Genomic DNA, 18,806 nt, shown 5'->3' with positions numbered 1-18,806 from the left:
GCCGTCAGAATGAGAGTCCAAACAGATGATAAAAACATCACAATAATCCACACCACTTCAGTCCATCAATTAATGTCTTGTGAAGTCAAAAGCTGTTTGTTAGAATCCATCAAGATGTTTTAACTTCAAATCACCACTTCCAAAATTGTATAAATTAATGCAAAGTGTCACAATAATCCATAAATACATCACAATAATCCACAAGTGTTGGAAAGTTTTTATCAGCTGTTTGGACTCTCATTCTGACGGCACCCATTCACTGCAGAGGATCCATTGCTGAGCAAGTGATGTAATGCTACATTTCTCCAAATCTGTTCTGATGAAGAAACAAACTCATCTATATGGTGACTGGCCTGAGGATGAATACATTTTCTTTTCATATTTGTGTGAACTATTTCTTTCAATATTTTGCTAACTCTAGTGGATTAATAAAGTTGTGTTGTATTATGTTGTATTGCACTGTATTGCAAATATGTCTAGTAACAGCATAATTATTCCTAACAGGAAATTTGCATCTGGTGTCCAGAAATACATCAAGGCTGTATATACAGAATACACTGATTCTACTTTTACAGCACCAAAGTCAAAACCTCCCTGGGCTGGTCAGTATAAGCGTTGAAATCTCTGCTTCTTAGGAAAAAAACATTAAGAAGTTTAGAATTGAATAAATAGAATATTAAATGATCTGTTTCAGGTATTCAAGGCCCGACTATCAGAACAGTGGTGAACGACAGGGTTGTGGTGAATGGATCCTCTGCAGTGAATGGGTGCCGTCAGAATGAGAGTCCAAACAGATGATAAAAACATCACAATAATCCACACCACTTCAGTCCATCAATTAATGTCTTGTGAAGTCAAAAGCTGTTTGTTAGAATCCATCAAGATGTTTTTAACTTCAAATCACCACTTCCAAAATTTTATAAATTAATGCAAAGTGTCACAATAATCCATAAATACATCACAATAATCCACAAGTGTTGGAGAGTTTTTATCAGCTGTTTGGACTCTCATTCTGACGGCACCCATGCACTGCAGAGGATCCATTGCTGAGCAAGTGATGTAATGCTACATTTCTCCAAATCTGTTCTGATGAAGAAACAAACTCATCTATATGGTGAATGGCCTGAGGATGAATACATTTTCTTTTCATATTTGTGTGAACTATTTCTTTCAATATTTAGCAATGAATTGCTAACTCTAGTGGATTAATAAAGTTGTGTTGTATTATGTTGCATTGCACTGTATTGCAAATATGTCTAGTAACAGCATAATTATTGCTAACAGGAAATTTGCATCTGATGTCCAGAAATACATCAAGGCTGTATATAAAGAATACACTGATTCTACTTTTACAGCACCAAAGTCAAAACCTCCCTGGGCTGGTCAGTATAAGCGTTGAAATCTCTGCTTCTTAGGAAAAAAACATTAAGAAGTTTAGAATTGAATAAATAGAATATTAAATGATCTGTTTCAGGTATTCAAGGCCCGACTATCAGAACAGTGGTGAACGACAGGGTTGTGGTGCACTTCAAAAACTTTGCATCACAATCTTTCAGCATTTCTCCCATCGGCATTCAGTACTGGAAACAATCGGAAGGTAAATTGATGAAAGCCATTGATTTAACATCCATGGAATCTTTCCATTGCACAAAAGGTTCTTTATAATGTAACAAGGTTCTTTAGATTATTAAAATGTTCTAAAAGCGGTTCTTTTAAGAATTGAAAAGAATAGTTTTTCTATCACATTGCTGCGGAAAAAACCCTTTTGGAATGTAAATCATTTCATTCCAAACCGTCCAACTTTTACTGCATAAGACAAATTGTTCCTAGACTGAACTCACAACATCATTATAGACTTGTTTTGGAATACTGTTATGTGTTTTGTAACACTGGAGATACTGATAAATTCCAGAGTGCATAAAATACATTTGATTTCCCATATACACCAGCATATAGAAAGTTCGGCCTTACCCTGCGAAACGAAAGCAATATTGTGAGATATACTGCAATATCCTGATGGGTTTGAAAACCTATAATGTGTAAAGATAAACCTCAACATCCTTCTGCTTTTCAATGGCAGGCGCAGGGTACGAGGACTTCAGCTCTGTTCAGGAGCGAGCGGATGATGCAGTGCCTCCTGGTGGTTACTACAAGTACGTGTGGGACATTTCCCCCAACTCCGGGCCAACCACATCAGATCCAGACTGCCTTACCTACATTTACTCATCACAGGTGGACATCATCCGAGACTTGAACAGCGGACTCGTCGGGACTCTCCTGATCTGTAAAACAGGTGTGACTGTTGCTTCTCTGTTAGGATTTGTCAAATATATCATGTAAAATCTCACTGACATTTTGTACTGAAATTGGAATGCTGGTGTATATTTGACATGTCCTTTAACATTTGACCTCTCTCAGAGGCTCTGACTGAGGAGAGACAGCGGAAGGTTCCGGAGTTCATTTTGCTTCTTGCTGTCTTCGATGAGAGTAAAAGTTGGTACCGGGAAGTTGGCCGAGCAGACAAACTGAAGAAAACATCAAGTCCAACCCAGTACCACACCATCAATGGATACATCAACTCAACATTACCAGGTGCGATCAGCCTCACCACACCTGAGCAGCTGTTGAGAAATGGTTATCATTACCGTGTTAAGAATGAGATTTTTCACTTTAAAGTAATAATACATTTTAGAGTAGAATTTATGTTTGATTTGAATGAAAATAATATCATATATTAATGCAAAAAGTATATTAAAGGTACTAAAAAAGTTTCATTTTCTTTATGCAAAATATAAATATACACAACCAAATGTTTATAATAAGATTGTTTGAATGTTTTTGAAAGAAGTCTCTTTTGCTCACCAAGGCCAAGGCTGCATTTATTTGATCAAAGATACTGTAAAAAAAAACATTAATACGGTGAAATATTATTCCAATTTAAAATAGCTGTTTTTTTATTTGAATATATTTTAAAATGTAATTTATTCTTTTGATGCAAAGCTGAATTTTCAGTATCATTACTCCAGTCTTCAGTGTCACATGATCCTTCAGAAATCATTCTAATATGCTGATTTGCTGCTAAAAAAAAACATTTCTGATTATTGTCAATGTTGAAAACAGTTGTGCTGCCTAATATTTTTGTGGAAACTGGGATACATTTTTTTCAGGACAGCATTTATTTCAAATTGAAATCTTTTGTAACATTATAAATGTCTTTACTGTCAGTTTTGATCTATTTAATGTGTCACTGCTGAATAAAAATATTTTAAAAAATCGTACTGACGCAAATAATCATGTGACACTGAAGACTGGAGTAATGATGCTGAAAATTCAGCTTCGCATCACAGGAATTAATTATATTATTAATGATATAAATTAAAAATACCTCACAATATTACTTTTTTTTACTGTATGTAATGCAATGACTATTTCAAAAGCATCAAAAAAAATCTTAAATATTACAAACTTTTGACCAGTAGTGACACTTCTTTTTTCATTTTGGTACATTCTAATTTCTTAGGGCCAGATTTACTAAACAGTGCAATTAGCGTTAGAGCACAATTCCATAAAAGCGGCGATGGGAGAGGAAAATTTTGCGTGTGATTTACTGACAATGCGCACATTAAAGAACACAGACGCAACATCCAATTTCTATAATGACCAGCGCAAATTACCACTTGCTTTAAGACATGCTTTTTTGGGGCGTTAAATAATGCCACAAATACCAGTGAACTGACGAGAGCAAATCTTAGTAAATCACGTTGCGTGATTCATTTAAATGCTCTCCTCCCATAAATTTACAGATCGAAAGGGAAACTCCTACAAATGCGTATTCAATAAGGTGAGTCGCAAAAATAACTGTGTCCATGCCTTTTCATCACTAATTTCCCACTGCGTGTCTTTAGTAAACCCTGACAGTAGTTTTTTAATGCCAAATGAGGGTTTGCGCTGGCGCAAGCTGATAGTAAATCTGGCCCTTCATTTCTTATTTGTGAAATTGGGGTGGACATGTTCTTTACAGGTGTAATTCTCAAACATATTCTGTAATTTCTGTTTCATCAGGTCTAACTGTGTGCCAGAAGAGTCCAGTAGTGTCCTGGCATCTTATTGGTCTTGGCTCGACCCCAGAGATCCACAGCATCCAGTTTGAAGGACACACATTAAAGGTGTTCGACCATAAGCGGGTAACTGTAGAGATGACGCCCATGACCTTCACTACAGCCCTCATGAAGCCATCTGCTACCGGAAAGTTTCTGATCTCTTGCGAGATCCACTCTCATCAGACAGGTAAGACTCATAATAACGCTATCATCAGGACTTACTTTGTAAGATAAAATAAAGGCACTGCAGCTGAGGTAAAGTTTTCTGAAAGAAATGAATTCTTTTAATCAGTAAGGATGCATCAAATTGATCAGAAGTGGCAGATAAGATATTTATAATGTTAAAAAAGCTTTCTATTTAAAATAAATACGGTTCATTTCATCAAAGAATCCTGAAAACCAATACATCACAGTTTTCACAAAAATATGAAGCAGCTCAACTGTTTTTAACATTGATAATAATAAGAAATGTTTTTTGAGCAGCAAATCAGCATATTAGAATGATTTCTGGAACACTGGAGTAATTATGCAGAAAATTTGGATTTGCATCACAGGATAAATTACATTTTAAAATATATTAAATAGAAAACAGTCATTTTAAACAGTAATATTTATTTCACAATATTACAGTTTTTTTTTGTTGTATTTTTGATCAAATAATTGCAGCCTTGGTGAGCATAAGTGGCTTCTTTCAACAACATTAATAAATCTTACTGACCCTAACAGCAGTGTAGGATGTACAACATGAAACTCTTAAACCAAATTTAAGGCTTCAAAAGTTCAGTAATCGGGGTGATAATGCATAAAAAACTGCATTATGTCTTTTCAGTTGGATAAGTGATCATATTTGTGACTAGTTAAGTTCTAGTTCTTTTAAAATAAGATATTTTAAGTAAAAGTTAAGAAAAATGTGCAATGACACAGCTTGATTGGCAATCATACGGGCATTTGTTGGACAAGAGGTTGTTGTTTGTTTAATAAGGGGAAAGATTTAGATCAAGATGGCCTGAGAAATATGTGCTTTGTACTTTGATGGTCTAAATGAATTTGCAAGAAGTAACAAGTTATGTTTGGTTTAGAAATGCAATTGAATAAGAATGCAAATCACTGATGTTCGATTTAACTCTCTTCTCCAGCTGGTATGAATGCGTTCTTCACTGTTGACAACTGTCCTGAACCTGTGGTGGCCCCAATCCCAGACAAACGAAACGTCATACGTGATGATGATGATGAGGAGGAGGATGAAGACAACATGATCTCCATTGTGTTCAAGCAAGGAGGCCCTGTATCAGTGCTTCGATCGAGCGCCAAGGGAAGACCTAAAGTGTGGGTTCATTACATCGCTGCAGAGGAGATGCACTGGGACTATTCGTCTCAAAGCGGCGATCGGTACGACTTTGAGTATGCCCTGAGATGAATGATGTCAAACCGACTGAAAATAATGTTGATTTTCATGCTTCAGGACTTCATCGTCGTCAGCAGCAGGATCTGAGTGGTTCAGAAAAGGTCCTCAGCGCTTGGGTGGTGTTTATAAGAAAGTGGCTTTCGTGGAGTACACAGACAAGACCTTCACTAAGAAGAAAATCACTGGCAAAATGCTGATAGGCCCAGCGCTCAGAGGGGAAGTGGGAGACAAATTTCAGGTAGGGAATGTGGATTTAAAGGGATAGGCATTTCTTTCTTTCATGAAACAGAGAAAGACTGGTCAATCTTTTCAATTGCAATCAATTGGTACTGAAGCTTTTAGATGTAAATGTATCATAAAATAAGTCCATATGACTTGTACGAAAAATGTAGTGTGAAACTTGCATGGATGAATTGATCAATCAGTAAGTCAAGATCAATAAGACACATTTAGGAAATAGATTGCATTTTTCATTTCATGGAGACTTTAAAGTGTTAAACTGAGACAATTAAATTTGATGTTATATATATATATATATATATATTTTTTTTTTTTTTTTTTTTTTTTTCTGAAATTCACTATTTTTTTTATATCTTAACAGATTGTTTTTAAAAATATGGCCAGTCGACCATTCAACCTTTATCCAAATGGCCTGACCAGTGTTCAGCCTTTGAAGAACACAAACAAGGGTATGAGTCATTGCATTTCATTGTACATTTTCACATTGTACATAAGGGAAATGTACTCGGTTACAAACGTAACCTCGGTTCCCTGAGATACGGGAACGAGTACTGCGTCTTGCTAGACGCATATGGGAAAAAAGCCTTTTTTCTCCTGAACTGAAGCCTTTTCATTCACACAGTGAAACTGCACGGCCATTGGTTCGTGCAGTGTATTAAAAACTAACCAATGGCTAGGCAGCGGAGCTGCATGAGCCTATGGCGACGAAGCCAGACAAAGCCCACCAGAATGGGCGGGGCATCTGGCTATATAAGCGGGCGTTCGCCACAGGATTCTCAGGTTACTTCGACTGAAGCTACATAGCACGGCTAGCAACGCAGTACTCGTTCCCCTATCTCAGGGAACCGAGGTTACGATAGTAACCGAGTACGTTCCCTTTCGATAGTACACTCGTACTGTGTCTTGCTAGACGCATATGGGAACACAGTACAGTCACGCCATGCTAATGTAGTGGAACGAGTAAAAGTATAAACTTCCATCAGCAACCAATGCCCATAGAGAAGTTAACAACAACCCAAGCCTAATATGGGCTGAGCTTCCCGAGGTCACACCCGGCCTGGTTAATCGTTCCAGAGTACTCCTGTAACTTCGATATCCAGTCGAGAGCTAACAGGTAAAACAATGCCAGAGAACTTGAGCGTGATACGGCCAAGGGCTCTCTGCCAGATCTGTTTACGCAGCACATGTCACTTCAAGCGGAAAGGACCAGGACTTCCTGGTTATAAAACCTTGCAAATGTGGATGGCGAGGCCCAGCCGGCCGCCTCACAAATATCCGCAATGGACACACAACTGGACCATGTCCAAGACGAGGCGATGCCTCTAATCGAGTGGGCCCGTACTCCAATGGGGCATTGGAGGCCCAAAGAAGAGTACGCTAGCGAGATGGAGTCTACTATTCATTTAGAGAGTCTTTGCTTCGTAACCAGAAGCCCTTTGGTGCGGTTACCGAAGCTGACAAAGAGTTGTTCCGACCACCTATAGGAGGCGGAACGCTCAATATAGATTCTCAGAGCTTTGACGGGGCAGATAGCTCTCTGTCCTCTTCAGTTGGAGGAAGCGCGGAGAGGTCCCCTATTCGCTTTACTGATGCCAGTGCTAGAAGCAGAGCAGTCTTCAGCAATAGCGACCGAATGTTGGCAGACTGTAGCAGCTCGAAAGCGGGGCCCTTCAGGGTCCTCAGCACAGTGGACAGATCCCATGAAGGGACGGTAGGGGGACAAGGTGGATTCAGCCTCCTGGCACCCCTTAGGAAGCAGATGATTACGCTGTTTCTGCCCACCGATTGGCCCTCAATTGGGGCATGAGAGGCCGCTATAGCCGCCACATAGACTTTGAGCGTGGATGGGGAACGTCCCTTATCCAACAGCTCTTGCAGAAATGACAACACCTCTGTCAAATCGGAAGTATGAGGGTTTTTGCCGCGATTTAGACACCAAGCGGAGAAAAAAGACCACCTTAAGGCGTAGAGGAGTCTCGTAGATGGAGCTCTAACCTCCAAAATTGTGTTTAAGACTCACTCTGGGAGGCTCAAAGGCTCCCGTCGAGCGGCCAGATGTGCAGGGCCCATAGGTCGGGCTGAGGATGCTATATTGTCCTGTTCGCTTGAGAGAGGAGATCCTGTCTCAGCGGAACAGGCCAAGGGGCCGCTATCAATAGCTGAGTTAGCTCTGATAGCCACAGCTGGTTCATCCAAAGGGGGGCCACCAGGAGAACCTTGTGTTTTTGTTCCCTCACTCGCCTGATTGCCTGTGGGATCAGAGCAATCGGGGGAAAAGCATAAAAAAGGAGGTTGGGCCAATCGTGGGCCAACGCGTCCCTGGTCCTTGAGAAATAAAGTGGGCAGTGAGAGTTGTCTTCTGAGGCGAAGAGGTCCACCTTGGCCTTGCCAAAGATCTCCCAGATTCTCTGAACCGTCTGCGGATGGAGCGTCCACTCCCCTGAGGGGACATTGCTCCTTGATAGCATGTCTGCTCCTTGGTTCAATTTGCCCGGTACATGCGCTGCTCTCAGCGAGCGCAGGTTGGGTTGAGCCCATTTTAAGAAGCGCTCTACCAGAGTGAAGAGACGCTTCAAGGAGAGGCCTCCCTGGTGATTTATGTAGGACACCACAGACATGTTGTCCGATCGGATTAGCACATGGTGCCCCTTTAGGACTGGCAGGAAGAACTGACAGGCTCGACATACTGCTAGCATTTCCAGGCAGTTGATGTGGAAGCCCTTTTCCGCCTTCAACCAGTGGCCGAAAGTCGGTATGCCCTCGCACAGCGCGTTTCCTTGCCGCTGTCACCTCTGGCTTGCTTAGTTGGGGACACTTCATTTCCAGCGATATCGTTGACTTGATTGCTCAGAACCAATTTAAACTGAACTGAGCTGGATGATGACATCACTGAATTCAATGATGAACTGCCTTTAACTGAAAAATTAGTGTTTACTATTGTCACTTTGCATTATTGACACACTATTTTCCTAATTAATGCTGTACAGTTGCTTTGACACAATCTGTATTGTTAAAAGCACTATATAAATAAAGGTGACTTGACTTGACAGCGCCCCCCAACCTGTGTCCTTCTGCAAACCATCCCCATGGCCACGCGCTGTTCCATCCAGCGGGAGTTCTTCAGGGGGCCAGGGCTGTTACACAGGCCTGACTCATCCTGATCTGCAGGCGTCAGTGATGCCACACATGGGATGGAACCCGTGGTTTCAACCAGCGCTGAAGGGGGTGCATACGCAGCAGACCCAGCTGGCGATGCTGCCGCCATGAGGCCCAGCATCCTTTGAAACGCTTTGAGAGGGCAAGTGGTACCAATCTCGAAGGAGGTCGCCAGCCTCTGTATGGCCAGAGCCCGTTCCGGCGTGACTACAGCTTTCATTTGGGCTGAGTCGAAAATTGTTCCCAGCAACAAAATTCGCTGGCTGGGGAACAACGAGCTCTTGGCAAAATTGACCCTGAGTCCCAGGCACTCCAGGTGGCTGAGGAGGAGGGTCCTGTGTGATATTAATTCTGCCTCTGACTGGGCCAGAACAAGCCAGTTGTCGAGGTAATTAAGATTGCGGATTCCCATCTGTCTCAGACGGGAGAGAGCCACGTCCATGCACTTTGTAAAAGTGCGGGTGGCCAGGGACAGCCCGAAGGGAAAGATTGTGTATTGATAAGCCACTCCCTCAAAGGAGAATCTCAAGAATCGCCTGTTGTCGGAGGGCTATCTGGATGTGAAAATATGCATCCTTCAGGTCCAGAGAAAAGAACCAGTCTCCTGAGCGAATTTGCTCGAGGATCTGTTTCAGTGTAATCATCCTGAACGACCTCTTCATGAGGGCATGATTCAGGTGTCTGAGATCGAGGATGGGCCAGAGGGCATCCCTCTTTTGGGGATGAGGAAGTAACGGCTGTAGAAGCCTGACTCTCTCTGGGCTGGAGGAACCATTTCCACAGCTCCTTTTGCCAGCAAATTTATCACCTCTGAGCGCAGGATGTGAGCATCCTTGCTTTGCACTGAGGTGGGGACCACGCCGCTGAAGCGCGGGGGTCTTCGAGCGAATTGGAGTGAATATCCTCGTTTTATTATCCCCATAACTAGGGCTGCACGATAAATCACAAGCGATATTTAATGCGCATCTTGTCAGAAAGCCGGTTCTGTAATCAGCGGTAAATCTCCATCAGTGTAGTTCTCTGTGTAGTTAATGCTGCTCAATGTGAAAGCACGCACATGATGGAGATTTACCGCTGATTACAGAACTGGCTTTCTGACAAGATGCGCATTAAATATCGCATGCGATTTATCGTGCAGCCCTACCCATAACCCATCTCGACACTCTGGGGATGGCCTGCCAGGCCTCGGCCCGTGTGGAGAGGGGTTGAATTAACTCAGGTGACTGGCCACACGGGGGCAAAACACTTATGAGTAATGGAAGAGGAAGTTTGCTCGCTTTTTGAAAATGTTTTTTCCACTATCACAGCGGTTGAATGCTTGGGCGCATGAATGGACCCATTTGTATGCACAAAACACATTTCCCACTGTACCAGGAGTTCAACGGGGTGTCAAGAGGTCTAAGAGAGGCTGCTTGAGGGGTGGTCCGGCCGTAGCGAGATCTGACCCCGTCCTCTTCCTGTCTCGCAGATCAGGATGACACCTGAGGCGCCTGGTCCAACGCAATCTTGGGTCAGGGTCCCTGGCGCTTAGGAAGAGGGTAGCGTTTGGCTGAGCGAGAGCATCCCCGCGTCTGCTGCGCTTTAGCGGGCTGAACAGCGGGGGCAGCAGGTGATGGTTTTGCGGGCTGCCAGTGACATGCTGTCATCAAGCAGCTCGTCCTCACTTCCCCCAAATGAGATCAGGTCGCTCGCACCAGCAGAGGGACACTGATAAGACCGGGAGAAAAGGACAGGGGAATACTCTCTCTGGGGCGAGAGCGAGGCACGCGGGATCTGGGCCGATGTGGGCTCGCTCGCAGTCGGTTGCTCGACCCCTCTGCCCCGCTGTTTTTTCCTCACAGGTCCCTAGGAGGAAGAAAACGGGAGGGTGCGAGGGGCGGAGTCGCTCTCTGAAAAGAAAGCGATCCGTGAGTGGAGAGAGGTGAGACTGAAGTTCTCGCAATGGGAACAAATAGCTCCCATGAGCACAGCTTCCGCATGGGATTTCCCCAAGCAGGAAACGCACTCTGTGTGTCCGTCATCGGCGTGCAGGGGAGACCCACACGGATCAGCTTGAAGGCGTAGAGTCGTCGCTGAAGGAGAAAAAATCTGAGAATCCTGTGGCGAACACCTGCTTATATAGCCAGATGTCCCGCCCATTCTGGCGGGCTTTGGTGGCCTTCGTTGCCATAGGCTTGTGCAGCTCTGCTGCCTAGTCATTGGTTCGTTTTACACTGCAAGGTCCAATGGCTGTGCAGTTTCACTGCGTGAATGAAAAGGCTTTAGTTCAGGAGAAAAAAGGAATGCTGCCTTGACAGTTAGCTTAAATAGAAGTTTACGTTAACTTATTTCATTTAACATTTATTTTATTTTAGTAATAATTTTTTTAATGATTTTAGTTTTAGTTAATGCTAATAACCCTGGTATCAAGTTATTCTAGTCAGCTGGATGCAAACTAACTTTTAATGAATTTAAAACTGATTTTACTTTCTTTGTGGGTTGAAGACAAACCGGTGGACCTTCGTTCTTTGGCCGTTCCCCCTGGTGAGATAATGATGTACCTCTGGAAACTGACAGCTGAAGATGGACCCACAGAAGCTGACCCACGATGCCTCACGCGCTTATACCAGAGTATGCTGGATCCCATCCAGGACGTGGCATCTGGGCTGGTGGGACCCCTCATCATCTGCAAATCCCAATCTCTGGACAAAAGAGGCAGAGTGGTGAGAAAGGACTTTGATGTAGATCTGTTTGTCTCTACACAGACTGACTGGAAAAATGTGCCTGTAGCGACATTTCTGCAAAAATTGCACCTTTCACGGCACTTAGAAAGTGTAATGTCTAGTAAATGGTGCTAAAATCGAATGTTAAATGCAAAAGTGAGATAAAAACACATTTGCTAAATAAACCATGTAATTTTAGCTTGCTTCTTTAAGTCTTTGAGCTTATTTGCCGTGACTCATGTTTCACGGGACTTCGCATCACAAGTGCATTGCTGTGCACTACCAAGCAAGTTTACCATTGCAGACAAGCCATACATATTGAGCTGGCTATGTGATGTAAACATGAAAATGTATGAGTTTACAAATGAATCAATATGGTAAAGGTGTTTGAGGTCATAACATAGTATTGTGCAAGGAAATAAGTCTTTATTACTAAATAATCTGCCCCTTAATCATAATTTGTATGATAAAGAATAAAACTTGTTTTACTGCCCACAGTATACATTTCAGGTGGAAACTGCAGTGAATATGCATGCAGCATGTAGGTATAGTTTTATGCAAAAATGTAGGTAGAGGCGCTCCTTTCCATTGAGCCTACAGTATGTTGGTTTATCTGATGGATAGATGGATGAATGGATGGAAATTATTAATAATATGTTTTCACAGGTAACTTCAGATAAAGAGAAGAAGCTCTTGTTCACTGTGTTTGATGAAAACAGAAGCTGGTACTTTGAGGAGAACATGAAAAAAAACAGTGAAGATCCAACTAAGATTGACCGCAATGATCCAGATTTCTACAATTCTAATGTCATGCACAGTGGGTGTTGATTTTTAGTCTCTAGATGTAAATTATTGAATAACCTGGGATTGCTTTGGGTATTTGTGTTACTTAAAAACGGGATTGATCTCTATTTTCCATTAGTTAAATTGCAGATCACTTTTTTATTTTGAGTTTCTGTCTGTGTTTCAGCTGTTAATGGGTTCATGTTCAACCACCTACAATTCAGGATGTGTGTTGGCGATGTCATACTCTGGCATGTGGCAAGCATTGGCATGCAAAACAACTTCCTGTCAGTCTACTTCACAGGAAACACGTTTGAGAGGGATAAAACATATGGCACTGTCCTCACACTCTTCCCAATGACTGGAGACACAGTCACCAGTGAAGTGGAGATGCTAGGTAAGAGTATCAAGATATTGGCTAGAGCAGATGCTTTGAAAACTAAGAAGGTTTGATGAAGGGTTATTATCATTAAAAAAAACTAAAATTAAAACCGTTAAAAACAAAATAAGCATGACCTGAAATAAAATAAAATATATTAAAAATTATTTGAGTTATTTGCTAAAGATGTTATGTTATTTCATATAGTTCTCGTTTAGTTTGAGTTTAATTACTAAAATAACTAAAACTAAAACTCAAATAATAATTAATAAAAACTACATAGACATACACTGCTGGTCAAAAGTTAAAGGGGTCATATGACATTGCTAAAAAGAACATTATTTTGTGTATTTGGTGTAATGAAATGTGTTTATGCGGTTTAAGGTTCAAAAAACACATTATTTTCCACATACTGTACATTATTGTTTCTCCTCTATGCCCCGCCTTTCTGAAACGCGTCGATTTTTACAAAGCTCATTGGTCTGAAAAGCGAAGTGTGCTCTGATTGGCCAGCTATCCAGTGCGTTGTGATTGGCCGAATACCTCAAGCGTGTGACGGAAATGTTACGTCCCTTAACATACTGTGATGCTGTGTCCTGGCCGGAGTGTGGCAGCAACAATAAAGTTACGCCTTCTTTCTTTGCGTGAACATTTGGGTGGTGTTATGCAAATCTTCCCACACAGTGACGTAGACATGGGGGGGGGGGGTGTTTAAACGAGGCATTTTAGGATGGCGTGGACGAGTCTTAACTTTTATCAAGAATATCTCTTTGGGTTTGAGACTTTAGTATTTGCAACTTTAGGGATCTTATCTATTCACGAACAGCTTGTAACAGTCCAAAGAGAAATTAAAACTTGAAATCGCATCATATGACCCCTTTAATAAAATACTTTTGTAAAATTTCTATAATATTTCACAATATTAATGTCTTTACAGTATTCATGATCAAATAAATGCAGTGTTAGTGAGAATAGACTTCAAAAACATTTAAAAATGTGGAATTATATTCCAAACCTTTGACCGGTAGTGTATTTAAAAAAAACATCTAAATTAATAAAACGTAAAGTAAAATTAACATTAAAAGGGAAAATATAAAAACTAATTATAGAAAAAAATATTCTTTTTGTAATTTCCTTTTGTAGAGCAGCTTATAGCTGAATAGAACTTGTTTATTAATTGATGCACTTTGACAGTTATTGAACTGAACTAAATCCACAGTGAACTAAATTGAACTGAAATTGACACTATAACCTTCTGTATAGCTGCTTTACAGTTTAAATTAAATTGTTCGTAAATTGATGAATTCTGTCAATTTAAGTTATTTTTTCTGTTTATTAATGTAAAGCTGCACTGAAAGAATATATATTGTATATATTGAAAAAAAATGCTGTTTAGGGCGGATCAAGTTATCAATGAAAGATTATGAAGATTATCATTCATAATTAAACCAGGAACCTGTTTTGATACCATGTTCATAAGTTTGATATTTCAACTTTGTAGGTGAATGGGAGGTCAGCGCATTTGACCCGTCTCTGAAACAGCGAGGCATGAGTGTTCACTACACGGTTGTTAACTGTGAAAGAGTCCTACCTGTGGTGGACAATGAAGACTACGATGACGAATTAAATGAATTCATTGAACAGAATTTCCCGATTCCACGAAGCACAATGGAAAAGGACCGCACTATCGCTGTTCGCGTGTGCCAAAACAGAACTGTGACAGACTCTGCGATTGGGCGAGAAAACATGAGCTCAGACACGGAGAGACAAAACAGAACTCGTGTGTGTGAGATAAGATATATTCCCATAAAGCGGGAAAACGATCTGGATGTGCTATCACAGGGCGGTATTCCACAGGATATTTTGGATCAACTGGACGGGGAGATGAGTGGAAATTCCTTGGAACGTCAAAAAAGGTCCCACCATGAATCTGAGCCTTACAGAAGAAGGCCAAATGTGATTGATCCTACAGTCATATCAAATACAGCAGAAAACAAGGCATTAACAGGAAAACATCAAAATATGAACATTGCAAACATACAGTTGAATGAAGATGACAATAAAACTCATCCAACAAATGACCTATTTCGAAAATTACTTTTTAAAGATAAAAACCTGTTGAACCACCAACTTCTAAACGACTCTACGGAAGAGAAATCAGAGAAAGTGAGGAATCGAAGGGAGTTGTGGAGCGTCAGCAAAGACAAAATAAACAAAGTGGATGCGAAAGTTAAGAGCAACAATGAAGTTCTGAAAGACTCTGGAAGTTCTGGTCTAAAGCAGGATAATATGGAGGAAAGTTTGAATCTTCATAGCTATGACTACAAAGATCCAAAGAAGTTCCAACCAGATTTGGAATCAGTTTTGGAGCCAGTGTCAAATTCATCAGATAACCAGACCTATGGCAGGAAATCACTGGCAAGTGACTATGATGATTATGGCGATGAAGGAAGTGTTCTCGGTTTGGAGCATCATGTTGAAGATAATGTCGGCATTAGGTCCACGGAATCAAGGTTCAGAAGTTACTATATCGCAGCAGAGGAAATCATGTGGGATTATGGGATCAATAAACCAGCTCAACTCATCAAACCAAGGTAAAAAAAAACATTCTGATGAGCCACAAACATATTTTTGGTAATTTTAGTGGACAATTCTAAATAATTTCTAATGTTTCAAGTCTTAAAGGGGTCATATGATGCGATTTCAAGTTTTTCTTTCTCTTTGGAGTGTTACAAGCTGTTCGTGAATAGATAAGATCCCTAACGTTGCAAAGACTAAAGTCTCAAACCCAAAGAGATATTCTTTATAAAAGTTAAGACTCGTCCACGCCATCCTAAAACGCCTCGTTTAAACATGCCCCCACATGTCTACGTCACTATCTGGGAAGATTTGCATAACGCGGCCCAAATGTTCACGCAAAGAAAGAAGGCGTAACTTTATTGTTGCTGCCACCACCGCCGCCATGATGTGAAGACGCTGTGTGTTTCGTTGCGAAAGCGAAAATACTTTATTTGGCCTTCCAAAAGAGGACACAACTAGAAATCAGTGGTTAAGTTGTATTTACAACCCTGTTCCAGAACAGTTCAACCCAAATATTCAGATGTGTGCAGCACATTTTATGGAGGACTGTTTCCTGATTCTGACTCACAGACTGTAAGTACGTTTTTTATATTTAAAGAATTTGTCACTGTCACTGATGATTCAAACACGAGTTTTGAGCAGTGTAGAGTAACGCTTGTTGTTTGTCATTTCTCCGATCACAAATGCAGACATGGTTTTATGTTTACGCAGCGCGATGCAATGCAACGCGTAAAAAGACAGTATAAGTCATTATAACCCGTAATTATGTCCCCACTGGATGCAACAAATGCCTCGTTTATAATGGGTTTTCATGTTTTTGAATCATCGCTTCGGCCGGACAGGGCATCACAATATGCTAAGCGGTGTAAAATTTCCGTCACACGCTTGAGGTATTTGGCCAATCACAACGCACTGGATAGCTGGCCAATCAGAGCACACCTCGCTTTTCAGACCAATGAGCTTTGTAAAAATCGACACGTTTCAGAAAGGCGGGGTATAGAGGAGAAACAATAATGTACAGTATGTGGAAAATAATGTGTTTTTTGAACCTTAAACCACATAAACACATTGCATTACACCAAATAATGATCTTTTTAGCAACATCATATGACCCCTTTAAATAATAATAATAATGATACCTTTCATTTATAAGTGCCTTTCAATTCACTCAAGGACAACTTACAGCAAAAACACTGAAATACAAATAACATAAACACAACACAAATAGTAAACACAAACATATAAATTAAACAATCAAATCACTAAAAGCTGTTCTAAACAAATATGTTTTAATCTGAGTTTTAAACTGGGAAATAGAATCCAGTTGGCAAATATGCAATTGTAAGGAATTGCATAATTTTAACGCTAGCACCAAAAGAATATAAGATATTGTATAAAATCTAATTCTTGGTGGTGTCGGACTGAATCAGATCCATTTAGGTTAGTTGTTTAGTTGTATACAGTTAGTTAGTTACAGCCTGAAAAGCAAAAATGCCTTAAAATCCTTATTTTTCATAGAAATGTCATAACCACATTTTTGTTCATTTTAGCAGACAATTCTGAAATATTTCTAATCACACAAATATAATATGAAATTATATATATTACTGTTACAAACTGTATAAAATCTAATTTGTGATGTGATGTCTGATTGAATCAAATCTATTTAGATGTTTGTAAATAGTTAGTTTTAGTCTCGAGAGCAGAAAAACAATCCTAAATCCTTATTTGTCAAAAAAAATTGTCACAATGCAATGCTGTTTTAGATCAGGATATTAATATTATTGCTTTTCAAATTAAGCCTAAAACCAGCCTTAAAGGCTTGGTCAATTGCACTTGCACTAAATATTTCATGTGCTCACAGGGACATGCGGAGGGGAATGAGAAAATATTACCCAGCCTATAAAAAAGTGGTTTTCAGAGCCTATCAGGACAGAGATTTCAAGCATCCAATCAAACGAGGAGAACTGGACGAGCACCTCGGCATTATGGGTCCTGTGTTGAAGGCAGAAATCAATGATGTTCTTACTGTAAGTTTCTTACTTAACCAATGATATTCAGAGAGTTAAACGACTTGGCACAAGCTGATTGGTTCATGCTGCATATGCAGCCAATGAGCTTACTGCCTTGCATTTATATGGCTGGCTAGCATTCACTTGAGATTCCTGCAGCACGCTTTCAGAGTTTCTCTGAAACCCTCCACCTTCCCCAGCTCCACCTGTATAGATCTGCTACAAGTTATTTTATATGCTATTTGTGCAGCAGCAGTATGTCTTAAATACTCATGGTACCGTATCGCCGTATGCATTGGCTGTAGCAAGTTCCTGTACTTGCAGCAGCAGCAATAATATACAACTACAGCAATAACCAACAGAAGCACCAATTCAGCAGCAGCAATGTAGCAGATCTATTCCACCAAGACCAAATACATTAACATTGTCATATCCATCACCATGCTAAAATCTTCCCGAGAGTTGTCATGATTGAATTCAAGTTAAGACAAAAGATTTTTCCACGCAGATCGCAATGGGTTCAAGCTGGTTATGCTAATTTGTTGCACTGACCAAAAGAAAGCTGTTTAAAAGTGACTTCTGTGTGAGCTGTGCTTCATACGTTGCTACATCATTGACAACAGAAAACTGTCCTTGAAATTTTGAGGAAATTTCACTAATGTAGCCTCCAAACCTCCTACTAACTTCCTAATCTAACATTCTAATAAATGTGACATTGCATACTACGAATATTATTGGCTCTGTGATGAATTGCTTATGCTGCTCTATTGTAAGTCGCTTTGTATAAAAGCATCTGCTGAAAGTATAAATGTGACCACCCCTTTGTCATTGCACACGCTAATTTCTTGCATTTCTTTTCCCACAAGGTGGTTTTCAAGAACCTGGCATCCAGACCGTACTCTTTCCACTTGCATGGGGTGTACGATAAGACGCAGGGGAGTTTTAGCCCTGGAACGGGCCCAGAAGGCACCAAGGCCGAACAAGTACCAGGTGATCCAGTTCCTCCAGGGGAGGAGAGGGTTTACAACTGGAGAATCTCCAGACGACAAGGTCCCTCAGCGTCAGAGTTTGACTGCAAGGCTGGAGCATACTACTCCGACGTTAACATGGTAATTCAATGTGCAACACATGAATCAAAATCAGGTTGAAGCACAAAAATGTTACATTTTCATGTTATCTTTAATCCTATAAAGCCTCCTGTATCATATTTGATATACAAATTTCTAAGGCCTCTAAATGATCAAAACCTGTTGCACACAATCTACTACATGCACTTTGTCATCTGATTGATAGTTTATACTTTTTTAGCAAGTAAAAGGCCTTTAGTATAATTGTAAAAACATCAGGTCACCTTCAGGTCATGGTTCATGTATGTTTGCTGTGAAATCTGATTTTTATAATGCAAACGTAAGTGTAAATGTATTTTTCAAACATTTTTCATGATGAGCA

General features: G+C 40.5%; 1 protein-coding gene across 1 annotated transcript in view; it reads left to right on the top strand.

The window, feature by feature from the left end:
• Positions 1 to 18,806, top strand: part of LOC107552353 (coagulation factor VIII-like) — a 32,771-nt gene that overhangs the window by 4,036 nt on the left and 9,929 nt on the right. The window contains exons 6-15 of the mRNA XM_016234217.1: positions 4,063 to 4,287; positions 5,237 to 5,489; positions 5,563 to 5,743; positions 6,107 to 6,194; positions 11,386 to 11,603; positions 12,270 to 12,420; positions 12,574 to 12,783; positions 14,267 to 15,359; positions 17,210 to 17,375; positions 18,224 to 18,466. Coding sequence (XP_016089703.1) covers positions 4,063 to 4,287; positions 5,237 to 5,489; positions 5,563 to 5,743; positions 6,107 to 6,194; positions 11,386 to 11,603; positions 12,270 to 12,420; positions 12,574 to 12,783; positions 14,267 to 15,359; positions 17,210 to 17,375; positions 18,224 to 18,466 — 2,828 coding nt within the window. The remainder of the gene's footprint in view (positions 1 to 4,062; positions 4,288 to 5,236; positions 5,490 to 5,562; positions 5,744 to 6,106; positions 6,195 to 11,385; positions 11,604 to 12,269; positions 12,421 to 12,573; positions 12,784 to 14,266; positions 15,360 to 17,209; positions 17,376 to 18,223; positions 18,467 to 18,806) is intronic.

The sequence above is a fragment of the Sinocyclocheilus grahami genome, unplaced genomic scaffold (genome assembly GCF_001515645.1).
Source record: "Sinocyclocheilus grahami isolate Dianchi unplaced genomic scaffold, SAMN03320097.WGS_v1.1 scaffold447.1, whole genome shotgun sequence".
Classification (NCBI taxonomy): Eukaryota; Metazoa; Chordata; class Actinopteri; order Cypriniformes; family Cyprinidae; genus Sinocyclocheilus; species Sinocyclocheilus grahami.
The sequence above is the reverse complement of the archived record's forward strand: the minus strand, read 5'-3'. Positions and strand labels throughout refer to the sequence as shown.